The 15,610-nt window shown below is 33.2% G+C and overlaps 2 protein-coding genes across 2 annotated transcripts; one reads left to right on the top strand and one right to left on the bottom strand.

Annotated features, from left to right (window-relative positions):
• The first annotated feature begins 3,604 nt into the window (after positions 1 to 3,604).
• LOC110665736 (LRR receptor-like serine/threonine-protein kinase RGI2) lies at positions 3,605 to 7,410 on the top strand. Its single transcript, XM_021825984.2, has 2 exons — positions 3,605 to 6,691; positions 6,831 to 7,410. The coding sequence occupies exons 1-2, from the start codon at positions 3,883 to 3,885 to the stop codon at positions 7,274 to 7,276; spliced, it is 3,255 nt and encodes a 1,084-aa protein (XP_021681676.2). The 5' UTR covers positions 3,605 to 3,882; the 3' UTR covers positions 7,277 to 7,410.
• Positions 7,411 to 10,651: 3,241 nt separating this feature from the next.
• LOC110665737 (uncharacterized) lies at positions 10,652 to 15,184 on the bottom strand. The gene is made up of 10 exons (XM_058131138.1): positions 14,805 to 15,184; positions 14,624 to 14,689; positions 12,247 to 12,327; positions 12,078 to 12,131; positions 11,924 to 11,992; positions 11,618 to 11,680; positions 11,316 to 11,398; positions 11,134 to 11,199; positions 10,935 to 11,038; positions 10,652 to 10,831 (listed from the first exon to the last, which is right to left on the bottom strand). The coding sequence occupies exons 1-9, from the start codon at positions 15,051 to 15,053 to the stop codon at positions 10,996 to 10,998; spliced, it is 774 nt and encodes a 257-aa protein (XP_057987121.1). The 5' UTR covers positions 15,054 to 15,184; the 3' UTR covers positions 10,652 to 10,831; positions 10,935 to 10,995.
• Positions 15,185 to 15,610: the final 426 nt, after the last annotated feature.

Here is a 15,610-nt window from a genome sequence, read left to right as displayed (position 1 = left end):
GTGAAGTAGTGTTTTCATTTCAACAAAATCTTGTTCCCCTCAACCCTCCAGCTGATAAATAAAAAGCAAATAGAAGACATTCAATGGGTTCTTTTTCCTTTGCAGCTGCCTTTTAGGTGGGTTGGGCTATCAGTTGGAAAGATCAGATTTGGGCTTGGTCTCCTTCAACTCCACTAAAATGACACTTGGGATTAGTAATTTTTTTTATGCATGTACGGTAGCGTGCTTGAATTTATCAATTATTAGATTAAATATTTATATATAAATTTATATAATTTATTTATATAATTTAATTAATTTTATATATATCTTAATATAAATATTTAATATAATAATTATTAATTTTATTTTTATAAAAATTTAAACTTATATTAAAATTTATATTATATGCCCCTTAACTGTAGTGGGTGACATATCCAATCTAAAATTGGGTTTTGCCCATAATGTTTGTCTAAACTCTAAGAGAGCAACAAATGCATGTGATGTAAGGTGGTGAAAGGAAAATATCATAACTGTTGAATACACCAGAAACACACATGCAATTTTTTTTGAAGGTGATGAAAACCCTAATCAAATTTTACTTTGACAACAATTCTTTCAATTTTCTATAGCTAGTTGGCCCAAGGTAGAGTCACTAACTAGTTGCAACACCAACATCACCATTATGGTTTTGTCTGGAGAAAGTAAAAAAAAGGAACAAAGAGCTTTGCATTTGCCTAATGATTTGAGACCCCATACTTTCCCCTCAATAGAAGCAGATCATTGGCCCTTAATACAGTGGAAAATTAGTTTTGACTTTTGATTCTATTTGCTCAATTATTGACCCTATAATTTCAAAGAATTTTATTTTATTTTTTCTAATGTAATTCTCTTTATACATTGTTAGATACTCTTGTCTCTTTTTCTCATTCATTTCAAAATAGATAGTCATTGTAGACTGTCCTCATCTCATCAGTTTGATAAATTAATCTTCTTTGTAATTATTTTTAAGGAATGAAAATATTTTGGTTGTGATCTTGTTGCAAAATTGAAATCTTTATCCCTGAAAATTAAAATTTTATAAAAATTCAATTTAATTTATTTTTTGAAAATAATTTTTTTAATTAAAAAAATTATTTTCAAAGAAAGAGAAATAATATAATTATGTGAGAATTCGAAGTAAATTAATAATATGAAAATAAATTCAATTACCAATCATGATTTTTGGATAAAGTTATGGCTCAAAATTTATTATTATTATTATTATTATTATTATTATTATTATTATTATTATTATTATTATTATTATTATTTTCTTACCTATTATTTTGCTGGAAAGAATGATGGGTCAGTATCTATCAAAGCATCAACATAAATAAATAAAATTAAAATAAAGAAAAATAGTATACCCACTAAGCATGGTTGGGGAATCAATTGCCCCACCTTCCACAACATGTTCCAGTCATGGGCCATGTGTCTTCTCCCTCAACAACTAATCAAAGTTGCTTCCATCTTCAAATCAATGTATGGATATCTCCACAAGACCCTCACCCTAATGAAATTTCATTTGCATTTGTTTCTTCTCATTATTTCTAAAATTCTTTTCAATTCTTGTAGGGTCATCTCTAGATCTTGGGGCTAAATTATGTGCGCCACACATATCTTACAAAGATTTGGTGGATGAATGCATGTTGGTGAAGCTGTGTTTGTTGTAGTTTCACTTACAAACTTATCCATAAATTGACAACTGAAAAGGCTTTGTTTAATTACAAGACCCTCCTCTTTGATCAAGTTTTCAACTCAATTTCAACCCATTTGATGCTAATCTATTTTAATTTATATTAAAGTATAAAAAATAATTTTGGAGCTCTCCATGGATACATGTAAATATGAGATTTTGTTTTTCAGAAAACTATTTTAATTGTGTACAGGTGACAGAACCTGAGTATTTCACATGCATCAAAGGGATAGAAATATATCAGGAATTGGAAAGTGAAGCTTACATCTCCCTGATTACAGTGCAGTACAGTATGTTTATGTTACATGTATCTTTCATCTAGAAATCACATAATTATGATGAGACATTCAATAATTAGATTGATCAACTTCAACTTGCACACCTTAATAGTAACTCCAATGACTGAGACCCTGACATGAATTCACTATCTAATTTAGCAATTCATTCTGTAGTAAACCCTTCAAACTTAGTCATTCCCTACTGTAAAATATAATGATAAATTCCTTCCAGGACTTAAAAACAAAAATAGTTAGTTGACATTTGATATGGTATTATATCTTTTCTGATTAGATGGTTATAATTTAAATATCAGTAAATTGATTTTTTTTTTTTTAATAAAAAGGTTAAGATCGCTCAGAGAGAAGACTTAATTTTGGTAAATGATAATTGGCTCGAGAATACTCCTAATATGGAGAAATTATTATTATTATTATTATTATTATTATTATTATTATTATTATTGGTAATGGTGTAATTGAAGTATTTTATAAATTTATGCAGGTGAGAGAGGGGGCTGCAATCCCAATAGCCTCCAGACCCTACATTCTTCAAAGGGTATGAGGAGAACAATTAATTAGGCTAGAATTGATTGGCAAACTTCAATTTTGATTTCATAAAGACAAAATTGGTTGGGAGAAAAATAACAAATATAATAACTTATGCATCAAATCTTCATGGGATAATGTCATTATCATCTGTATGTACACTTATCTAATGATGCATGTATATTAAAGCTTCAAGTAAAAAATAGAAATGGAACACAAGAAAAATGGAGGCAAAAGCTTTATATCCATTGATGGAACTTTGTAAAGAAAGTACACAGAAAATATGAATTAAAAATGAAAAACTAGTAGAAAAGGTGAGGAAAAGGGCCAATTTTCTACAAAAGAAAGGAGACTTGCCAATTTTATATTAATTTTTATTGAACATAATCTATGAGAAGGTTCATGCATGAGGCAGGGCATAGGCTTTACCTGTATGAGGCATAGCTCTTTTTTGAAGCTTTTCTTTTTTGTTGCCCATACAGGGCAAGATCTTTTTTCCCCTCAGAAAAACTGATTTGAGAGCGTACCATAATTATAATATTGAAGAAAAAGGTTGTGTTGTGGTGTCCACCTCCTTTTTGGTGTGGCATTGTCCTTTTCACAATCTCTAAAGATGAACGATCATTGTATCAGAACCACTGAAAAAATAAAAATTGCTATCAGAATTTCATCCTGCAGAAATACAGAACAGACATCAACATATAATTTCTTTTCTTATAAAAATTGAAAATTATGAACTTTACTTCCTAATCCTATGTATGGATCATAATATGCATTGTTCTTAATACACTGAAACATTTTGATCTGTATAAGCTAAATAATTAATCACTATCACTTAGTCTTATCTATCTATACAGAAATGTCTTGTTCAAGTTACTCCATATTTTTGCAGTTGCTTTCCAGTGAAAACTTCCAAATACAATAATTACATCATTTTAGAAATGATACTCTTCTGTTTGGAATGTTTCCATAGTATTTTCATTTAGCATCTTATCCATATCCAGTACCATACAACCAAACTGAACATGCTTGCATAATACTGTGGCATGAATACTTGATTCAAGAAACAGCACATAGTAAATTAGAGGAAGATAGCTTTCTATATCGCCATTTAACCAAGGTAAATCTCTCAAATGTAATTCAATTAAAAAAAAAAGAAAAAAAAAAGAGCCATAGCATTCATGAGAAGTACAGAAAGTAGTCTATTCTGTCAGTAAATATGGATTAAACCAAGGGCATTTCAGTATCCAAGTCTCATAAAAAAGAAGACTCAGAGAAATTTGGGAGACTGGATGTGCTATAATTAAATGAGATAGCACAGTAGCAGAGAGTACCAAACTCATGATGTCAAGCAATGCAATCACTATTTTTCTTTTGTTTCTCAACATCTCTCTTTTTCCAGCCATCTCTGCATTGAACCAAGAAGGTCACTCTCTACTTTCATGGCTTTCAACCTTCAATTCTTCTTTTTCATCTACTTTTTTCTCTTCATGGGATCCAAGCCACCAAAATCCATGCAAATGGAAGTATGTCAAGTGTTCTAGTAGTGGGTTTGTGACAGAAATAACAATCACCTCCATCAAACTTCCTACCAGCTTCCCCACCCAGCTCCTCTCCTTTGACCATCTCACTACTCTTATCCTTTCCCATGGGAACCTCACGGGAGAAATTCCTCCTTCCATAGGAAACCTATCCTCACTGATCACCCTGGACCTCAGTTTCAATGCTTTATCAGGAAATATCCCAGTAGAAATTGGGAAACTATCTCAATTGCAGTCACTTTCACTGAATTCAAATTTGCTACATGGTAAGATTCCAGGAGAAATAGGAAACTGTTCATGGCTTAGACAGCTTGAACTGTTTGATAACCAGCTCTCTGGAAAGCTTCCTGAAGAAATAGGCCAGTTGGTAGCTCTGGAGACCTTTCGTGCTGGTGGGAACCAAGGAATTCGTGGTGAAATACCAATGCAGATATCAAACTGCAAAGGGCTACTCTATTTGGGTCTTGCAGACACTGAGATTTCAGGACAGATTCCAAGTAGTTTAGGGGAACTGAAGCATCTCAGGACTCTTTCAGTTTATACAGCTAATCTGACTGGTAAAATCCCACCAGAAATTGGTAATTGCTCAGCGTTAGAAGATCTCTTTCTGTATGAAAACCAACTCACAGGCAACATTCCTGAAGAATTGGCTTCATTACAAAATCTCAAGAGGCTGTTGTTGTGGCAGAACAATCTAACAGGGAGCATTCCAGGAGCTCTGGGAAACTGCTCAGATTTGAAAATGATTGATCTCTCTATGAATTCTCTAACTGGCGTGGTTCCTTTGTCTCTTGTCGAGATAGTAGCATTGAAGGAGCTTCTTTTGTCATATAATTACATTTCAGGAGAAATCCCACCTATTATTGGGAACTTTTCTGCTCTGAAGCAGCTTGAACTGGATAATAACAGATTCTCTGGTGAGATTCCAGCTGCCATTGGGCAACTAAAGGAGCTTTCGTTGTTCTATGCCTGGCAGAACCAGCTCCATGGAAGCATACCTTCTGAGATAGGCAACTGTGAGAAACTTCAAGCATTGGATCTTTCTCACAACATCCTCACTGGGTCAGTTCCACATTCTCTATTTCATCTCAAGTACCTAACCCAATTACTGCTGTTATCAAATGGACTTTCAGGTGAAATTCCATCTGATATTAGCAATTGCATTGGTTTGATCCGTTTGCGTCTAGGATCAAACAATTTTACTGGTCAAATTCCACGAGAAATAGGGTTCCTACGTAACTTGAGCTTCCTCGAATTGTCTGATAATCAATTTACTGGATATATTCCTCATGAAATTGGAAATTGCACTCAGCTACAAATGGCTGATTTGCATGGCAATAGGCTCGAAGGTAGCATTCCGACAACTCTTGAATTCCTTGTCAATCTAAATGTTTTAGACCTTTCAATGAACAGCATATCAGGCACCATCCCTGAAAATTTAGGCAAGCTTACATCCTTAAACAAACTGGTAATCAGTGAAAACCACATCAATGGTTTGGTTCCCACGTCACTTGGCCTCTGTAGGGATCTGCAGTTTTTAGATATGAGCAGCAACAGACTCACTGGTTCAATCCCAGATGAGATTGGTCACTTGCAGGGATTAGACATCCTCTTGAATTTGAGTAGGAATTCTCTAACAGGTCCAATTCCAGAAAGCTTTGGAAACCTCTCAAAACTTGCCAACTTAGATGTCTCTCACAACATGCTCACGGGAACACTCACAGTACTGGGTAGTCTTAACAATCTCGTCTCTCTGGATGTCTCATACAACAAATTTTCGGGTTTCCTTCCTGATACTAAGTTCTTCCATGATCTCCCCACCACTGCATATGCCGGTAATCCAGAGCTCTGCATTAACATAAACAACTGCCCCTTAGGCGGAAATCACCGTGGAAACAATACCAGAAATCTCATCATGTGTACTCTTCTCAGTTTAACAGCAATTTTGTTGGTTGTGCTTGTGGGAGTGCTTCTATTTATCAGAAATCACCGAGCTGCATTTGCAAGGAAAGATGAAGAGAACATATTGGAATGGGATTTCACCCCATTTCAAAAGCTTAACTTCTCTGTCAGTGATATAGTAACCAGGCTCTCGGATTCAAATGTCATCGGAAAAGGTTGTTCAGGGATGGTTTATCGTGTTGAGACTCCACTGAAACAGGTTATCGCGGTGAAAAAGCTATGGCCAGTGAAGAATGGTGAATTTCCAGAAAGGGACTGGTTTTCTGCAGAAGTTAGAACTCTTGGATCAATAAGACATAAAAATATAGTGAGGCTTCTGGGATGTTGTAACAATGGAAAAACAAGATTGCTTTTGTTTGACTATATCAGCAATGGAAGTTTGGCTGGACTACTCCATGAGAAGAATCTGTTCTTGGATTGGGATGCAAGATACAAGATCATTCTAGGAGCAGCTCATGGCCTGGCCTATCTTCATCATGATTGTACCCCTCCAATAGTACATCGTGATATCAAAGCAAATAATATCTTGGTAGGGCCACAGTTTGAAGCCTTTCTAGCAGATTTTGGACTTGCCAAGCTTGTTGATTCTGCAGAATGTTCAATAGCTTCTAACACAGTTGCCGGTTCTTATGGATACATTGCTCCAGGTAAGACAAGTACTTCAGTACTTTCATAATACAGCTGAAGACAATGTTCACAAAATAAAGTTTGAATTTTTGAAATCCCCAAACATAATATGCTTATAGTTATGCAATGCAGAAAGCTAACTCCATTTGCAAATTGCAGAATATGGATACAGTTTCAGAATCACAGAGAAGAGTGATGTATACAGCTATGGTGTAGTTCTTCTGGAAGTGTTAACAGGGAAAGAACCGATTGATAACAGGATTCCTGAAGGTGCCCATATTGTCACCTGGGTTAACAAGGAACTCCGAGAAAGAAAAAGAGAATTCGCAACAATTATAGACCCGCAGCTTCTTCTTCGATCAGGCACTCAACTTCAAGAAATACTTCAGGTGCTTGGGGTGGCCCTCCTCTGTGTGAACCCTTCCCCAGACGAACGACCTACGATGAAAGACGTAACAGCAATGCTGAAGGAGATCAGACATCAAAATGAAGATTATGAAAAACCACATTGCAACAGCAAAGCAGTATCCATCAATCCAAAAGCACCAGTTCACTCTTCTAGTTTCTCCAGATCATCTGAACCTCTAATTAGATCACCTTCCTGAATGTGGAATTACTGCACACTAGTTCATTGATTATTTTTCAAGCAACAAAATAATTTGTATAGATTGATATATGTTGTAGTAGTAGGACTTAAGATTCTGTTTCTTCTATACTAATTAAAGTTTGGTTTCATACAGTTTGGGGATGCTTTCATTGGATCTCACTGTGCTTTCTCTCCAAAGCAAAGAAAAGGTAAAGAATGTATATATATTTTCAAATGCCAATTCTGCGTAAGTAAAATCCTGTAGTTTAAAAATAATAGAAAATGACAAGAGTAATACGTCAAAAGTTCAAATTGTCAGACAAGGTACTGTATAACAAACAGCAGCTAAGCCTTAATCCCAACTGCTTGGTGTCGACTATATATATCCTTTTTCGCCATTTTGCTCTGTTAGACACAGGTCCCCATCAATAAGACAAGGTACTATATACTCGGCATAAATTCTTTATTCGCTTTCCTACAGGTCAGAACATTCAAAACTGCCAAGATTTGCATATGCCCAAAAAAGAAAGAGACCAAAATGCCATCTACCTGCTAGCCGATCATAAGTTAAAAAAAAAAAAGGAACATAATCAAACCCATCTGTCGAAATAACTATTGTCAACTAAAATTCATCTTAACTCAATCTATATCACTCCTAAATAAATTGGCTCGTCTACCAGAATCCTCTTGCATCCTTGTATCACATTCCTACCTAAACCAAGATACTGTCACAAAGCATGTTTGTAAGAAACTAAAATGTGTAAAATTGCTTCCATCAACAGAGGTGGTCACAAAGTAAACAATAATTAAAAGTGCTACAGAACAAAACATAACAATGAACAGGACCATGTTATGAAACACAGTTTTCAAACTGGGGACCAAGAGAAAAAGACATTTAGCTTTTGAAACTATCGGTTGTCCATAGGGAGCTGGGCCAATGAATAGCCATGGTTGTGACACCAATATGTTGTTGGCGTAAGCCAAAATAAATAGTGAAATCATGGAGATGCAGAAGGACCACCATTCCCTACAGGACCACCCAACATCAGTCTTAGTAAAGATAAAGAAATCTCTTGCTACACGTTCTTGAAAGGATACATTGCTTCTAGTCACATGATATCAAATCATCTCAGGCCCATAGATAGTTTTAGGAATTCTATCAAGCTCTAATAGCCAAGAAAACAAGCAAACATCAATGCAAGTTATCAGTTTTATGGAACTTTTCATTCAAGAAATTTAAACCTCAAAAATTAAGAGTAACATGAAGTTAATTAAATTCTAGTAACAATTCATGGAAAAACTTACAAATAAAAAAAATAATAATAAAAAGAACATGGTTTGGTGTTACCCTTTTTCTTCTACTGGCCAAATCACAGTTTTCATAATGCAGCTACATTTTTAATTACTTGGGACAAAGGACTCGGTATTATTATTATTATTATTATTATTATTATTATTATTATTATTATTATTATTATTATTATATGTAACGGCCATATTCGTTTGTTATACTACTGCATACTTAGGTGATCAATTATTATTTCAATCAACAAGATATATATTTCAACGTCTGAAACCATACAAAAGGTGGCATGGCATCTAACTTTCAATCTTTGTTCCCATCATAATACTGTATCGTTAAGCTGCTTTCTTTTTCCTTTTTTTTTTCTTTCCAACATTCCAATGCTATAATAGTTAGTAACATTTTTTGGATAAATTACAATTAAGTCTTTGAGGTCTAGCAAAATCTACATATTAGTCCCTGATTTATTTTTGAGTAACAATTTAGTCCTCAAATTTAAATACTATTAACAAATTAGCTCCTGCCATCCAAAATGACCATTAACTCTATTAATTACTTTTCAATTTGAAACAATTTAGTCCATGAAATTTTATTTTATTAAAAAAATAATCTTTCCATCTAAATTTTATATTTAAGTAGTTATTTATTTTATATGTAAATAATTATATATTGTATAGAGTATTAAATATTTTTATATTTATAATTATTTAAATATAAAATAATAAAAAAAACTAGTTTATAACATATATTTTATTGAATTCTTAAATTTTTTATATTATGCTTTATAATTTTGTCAAAAAAAAAATCATTTATAGCAACATTTTTTATAAATAAATAATTATAAAAAAAAATTTAACATGATTTTCATAAAAAAGAAATGTAAAAAAGTTTATTTTTATATGATTCAATAAAATTTATTTTAACAATACATAATCATAAATATGCCATTTAAAGTTATAATTTATTTATAATTTATAAATTTTCTCAAAAATTACATTTTAAATTAAATTTTCATTGAGATTAATTATTTGAAAATCATATTATTATTTATTTAATATTTTTATAAAATATATAATTTTTTATATATAAAATAAATAATTACTTACATATAAAATTTATATACAGAGATTATTTTGTTAATAAAATAAAATTTTAAAGATTAAATTGTGTTAAATTGAAAATCAATTAAAGACGGGAACTAATTAGTTAACAAAATTTAAATTTGAGAACCAAATTGTTACTTAAAAACAAATCCGAAACAAACTTGTGGATTTTACTATGCCTAAAAGACTTGATTATAATTTACCTTTTTTTTTTTTTTTTACAGCTTAAATCCCCAAGAAAAATGATATTTATTGGCACATCCAAGCTAAAGCCACTCCACCAAACCAATGTCTAAAAGGAGCAACACCATCATATACCCAAAGAAGGATGATTCAAAACTAGAGTTCCACTAGGCAAGCTCACTACATAATTTGTTATCCAGTGTGCACAAAAATTTCTCTCGGCTTGATAATGGTTTAAAGAAACCACACTTTCTTGAAGAACTGATTGAACAAATATTATTCAACTGATTCAAATGCAGTTGAAGAAATTCATATCGTATGAAAACAATTTCCAAAAAGTCAGAAAAAATGCATGAACAAAATAGAATTTTGTCCATCAACAGGCAACAGTGCATGGAAACAGGAATGCCATATGCTGTTCACAACATGATTTACATGAAAAGCAATTTTTCACATTAATGGCATTTTTCCAAAACAGGCCATCCACTCGATTGGCTTTACCATCAGCCTCATGGGGTTTAGGCACTCAGTTGATTCTGTATGTGCTCTAAATGCATAACTGCAAAATCCCACATCAATTTCTCTCTTACAGATAATTTTATTTATTAGTTTGGCAATGCAGAAAGAACATAGTAAAATTCAAACACAACATCATACAACATAAAAACCATAGGAATGGATATAATGTTACATTTTCCATTTCTTATCCAAATAAAATTACTTGCATGCCCAAAAAATACATTCTTTTTCTGTGTTACTCCTTTTTTTTTTTTTTTTTTGCAAAATATCAATCAGATAGCACAAATTTGTAAAACTTAAATTTACATACATATGATATTTTGGATGAATATGGTATACACATATCCAAATGAAACATTTCCTGTAAAAGAAAAAAAAATGAAACACTCACGTATTAAACTATCCCATTCTCTTTTGTACTCAGAGAATTACTTGACAGAGAATCCAAGTAATGAACATAACATCCCTGAGATAATAAGAAGTGAAGAATCAGAATAAGTAACTCATGACCAAAACATTTTGGAGCAAAATTCACATTTTAGGAATATAAAAATGGTTATCATATATACCTCAGAAGAAAATTCAGAGTTAATACCAGAACATTATGATCTTGAGATCAAGCATTGAAGATTATAGCCCTGCTCCAGGATGCCACTTTATGCTGCATCCAACACTTATTGAAAAAGGAAACAATGGCCTTAGACATACAATTGCAGTTGGCCAAAACTTCAAGATATCTACTGATGAAATAAACAAGAAATAGAATACCTTTGTTTCTGAATTGATGAGACTGGCTGGCCACTAAGAACACAATCTATCGCCAGACTTAGGTCCCTTAAAAAGGCAATGTTGAAGTAATTTAATCATTGATGCATAGCTAATGTATATGTTCACAGAAAAAAATAATTTCAATATTTGCTCAAATGAAAGATGCAACTAAAGACACCAACCTTCCAGTGACAGGCACATTATTATTGGGTCGGGAATCATCAAACTGGCCATGATACACCAGCTCAAATGGCCTTCGACCATCCTGGAACATTAAATCAATTCAGCAACATGTTTGAAAAGTTCTACTAGCACTATTTTTTTAACATGAATTCATGTAATTCAAATCTTAAGTGATTGGTTTTCACTGGGGGGAGAGAGGCATGGTAGAGAAAAAAGATAATAACTAATCCCTTCAACCTCAATGGGGTAGGTACCATGCTTGAAGGACATAAGTAAAGTAGTTATTGAAGGTTATGAAAACCTTTTTAAACAGAAAAAACTCCGGCGTGCAAACTGCTCCAAAATTTCGAGCAACTTCTTGTGACTGCAATTAATCAAGTTCAACTAGTTAAAGGACTTCTGCAAATTTCAGAAGAAAATAAGTTTTATAACAAAAAGTAATCATGCCCTTCCGGCAATGAGGACACAAATCAGATACCAGATTGATATAATGAATCTAATATGCCCTTCTCAATTTTGATTTACCTTTTAGAAAAACATTAGAATAGTAATAAATAGATTGGGAGATAAAATTTTTTAGGAGTAAGGATCAGGATCACTAGTGTACCTCATCATATAGATAAGGAAATGGGTAATTAAATATTTTAGCCTCTTCTGCCATGAATTCTGGCCCATCCTGCAAAGGCAGTTCCATCTTGAACAAATGATACATAGCTTCAATACAGCTCTAGTCTAATGTCAAACAATGCAGTTATTAAAACCTGCGGGTGAGTAGCCACAGAATTTGAAGATATGGCAACAACTGCAAGTCCTTTCTGCAATGCGATACAATAAAATTTAGATACACTGATGCCATAGAGATTTGCTAAGTTATGCATGTCCCAATAGAAAAATGAAGCAAACCCAAGAGAAGGAAATGGATTTAGATACCTTCATATAGAAATTTGAAAGCTTCACTACATCCTTCTTCAGGTGTTTAACAAATGGACAGTGATTGCAGATAAACATAACCTACACCTCCAAATCCTTACAAGTCAAAATTGCTAAAGTTTTTAGTGAGGAGAAACGATATAGTAATTTCTTGTACTGGAAGAAGCCAAATAGGGAATTGCCTAACCACAACTGAAATGGTTGTGACAGCAGTCAGGCATTACAACCCACAGGCCACAGTCCCAGGCCCAGCTGTGAAATGTCAGTCCTAAGTAGCACATTCTTCCAGATTGTGTGTTCCATGTCTTACATAAGATCATAGAACAAGATTCATGTGTATTCATGCTGTTTAATAAAGGAAAAAGGGAAAGGAAAAAAAAATGCATTCCAGTTTTACATGAGAGCTTCGTATCTAAACACCTTAGCATGAGTATGCATGTAATTTAACAATTCCCAAAAGAAAATCCATCCAAAAAATAAAAGTTGCAAAATTCATATTGTCTCCTCGATGAATATGCTAAAATTAGAAGTGTTTTACTTGAAACTCACTGTTAAACAGGTCATACAGACAGTTATTGGTAACAATAATAAAACTCAAAATAGTCAAAAGAACCATTAAAGCTGGAAACACCACGGGCATTTTACGTGATCGAAAAACTTCCACTAAGTGAAGGGTTCTACAAGACCGTGATTCAATAAGCTATAATACAAGTCCATGAATGTTTGGTGGTTAAAAAAAAAAAAAAAAGATTTCCATGAATTGACTATCCAGAGATGAGGATGCTAATGGGGATTTTTTTTTTTTGGGGGGGGTGGGGGTGGAGGGTGGCGTGGGTGAGGGAAGGAAAGGAAAACTAAAAGCCGAACCCAAAACCAAAAAACTGCACCAAAAAATTAACCAGTCAAATTCAGTTCAGTTTTAGTCATTCTACTCAAAATTTTGGTCCCATTTTTAAGTGAAGAGTTAATTGAATTGGAAAAATACTATATAAAAATATTAACCATATAAAATTCCAGACTAGCATTATTAAATTAAATATTGTTAATATTTAATTCTCATCTCATTTGAAGAGGACCAACATCAGTTGATCAATCTAACATCTCACTTGATGGCATGTTCAAATAGGTGAGGAGACAGAACATCTCATGTCTTTCTGACGAGGGACAAGAAAAGGAATCTCTTAAGAATTACCAGCTTCTATTCAACTGTTTAAGAGATCTCATCATATAACATTGTCTTGAAGGTACTTTAAATATCTCTCTATACTCTAGATTAACTAATTACAAGTTACAAAATGCTCAAGTGTGGAATAATATTAAAAAAAAAAACTGTCAAATATTGTTGGTTTTCTATAGTGTTTGCTTGCAAACTCTTCTAGTTTTGTTACAAAGTGGATCATTTGTCTTTTGTGCCTCCTTGAAATGATATTGACGTGGGAAAATTTATCCCACATTGAAAGGTGATAGAGAAGCGAGGTGAAACCTTTAAAGCTTTAAAAGTTTTGTAAGCCTTCTCAGATTGTATTGTTTTGTGTACTGATTAATGAAAAATAATAATGTTCATCTAAGACATTAACAGATGGATTGTACCTTGAATGCCTTAAAGCTCATTTATAATTTTCAAACCAATATGAGGGCAATTACACTAAGCCCCTTCAAGGGTAGGATGGAGAAGGAACCCACAGAAAGTTTTGGTACTCTTCCATCATCAATGTGTTAATAGAAACAGAACTCCAGAAGTTAGGCTTTCTGCCTTCATCAATTTCTATTATGGTTGACATGTTTTCCTCTTACATGCATGCCTTATAACATAAAACCAACCAACCCTGCTTGGTGTTTGACATATTTAGTAGCATGATAACTTTACCAACATGTTTTTTTGGTTTTCCGTCGTAAGTGATGATTCACAAGCATCAGCAATCAAAGAATGTTAAAAATCATATGTAAATCGAGTCATGCCCATGACACTAGCCTAATGAATTGATAAAGGAACAAAATTAAACTCGAACACACACACACACTCGCATGTAAAATAATTAACCCAGAAAAGCAAATCTTACTCTTGAAGATTTCACCATTTGATACTACAAAAAACAATGAATTCCACAAGACTTGGAACTAATTTCTAATACCAATAGGTGGGGTAAGCTAAGGTAGTTATTTCTCTGGAAACTACAAATAGAGAGAAGACAAAAAAAAGTCCATTTTTTTGCTCTATCTACTCATTATCCATCAGCAAATTTTTCATATATCTTATTGCAATATGAACATTAAACAATATTTTAAAAAAAAAGAGAGAAAAAAAAAAAGCCAACAAATAGTTACACACAAAGCAACAAAACAATCTGTGAAAATGCAAACATGGGGGAGAACTAACCAGCAAAGCAGGATATGACTCAAAATCTTCCGCTTTCCACATTTTCCCAGTTAGAGGCTCTGGCAGCTATAATTCACAACACCAAGTAACCTCATAATTACACACATGGCACTCGAATTTACCAAATTATAAAATGACCTCAAATTCCCATAACCACGCCCCCACATAAGATTGTACACACCTCAAAATGAGGCGCTCTGAAGCCTAAGGAGACACCTTGTGACTCAGTCCTAGCAGCTCGAACTAAGAGCTTCCTGAAGGGCAGAGTGTTGTTCTTCCTGCACCGGAGCTGCAGAGAATTGAAACCCATATTCGAGGATGCCCATGTAGACACAAAGGCTGCACTGGGTTTTGATAACATGGGCTGGAAAGGCAGTATTCGTGCGCCTGCTGCTACGAACGCCACACTCATCAGAGCAGTGGCAGCCATGGTTGGGTCTTTGATTATTGAAATTCTGTTGGAGATAGTGTTCCTTTTGCGGCTTTTGCCCGTTGCCTCCCTCCTCGGCCGCAGGCTCTGATAAGGGCAAAAAGCGTCTTTTGCTCTTAAATGGGCAAGGTTACCATTGTAATTTGGTTGAATGGGTGAGGATATTTTGCCATTTCAAAATCTAAACAAATGGGTCTTCGTAGGTCATTAGTCTAATTTTGAAAAAAAAATCGTATTTTTTATTTAAATAAATAAAAAATTTAAATCTTCAATTAGTTCTGGTCAATTTTATTGAGATTTAAGGGATCAGAATCACATTTTGATTTTAATTTAATTTAAATTTGATTCTAATTAGATTAAATTTAATCATTAATTTTTTTTAAAAAAAATTATATTTAGTTTTGATCTGTAATCCATTTTTAATTAATTTGATTTAAAATTAAATTATTTCAGTTTTAAACCATTTTTAACTCTGAATTGACCCTTAATCAGGTCTACCTTCAATGGTATACTTTCAAAAATTATTGATAATGGTGGAAACCAAATTTTTTTTGATA

The sequence above is a fragment of the Hevea brasiliensis genome, chromosome 12 (genome assembly GCF_030052815.1).
Source record: "Hevea brasiliensis isolate MT/VB/25A 57/8 chromosome 12, ASM3005281v1, whole genome shotgun sequence".
Taxonomy (NCBI): Eukaryota; Viridiplantae; Streptophyta; class Magnoliopsida; order Malpighiales; family Euphorbiaceae; genus Hevea; species Hevea brasiliensis.
Note: the sequence above shows the minus strand (reverse complement) of the source record. Positions and strands in the feature narration are given on the sequence as shown.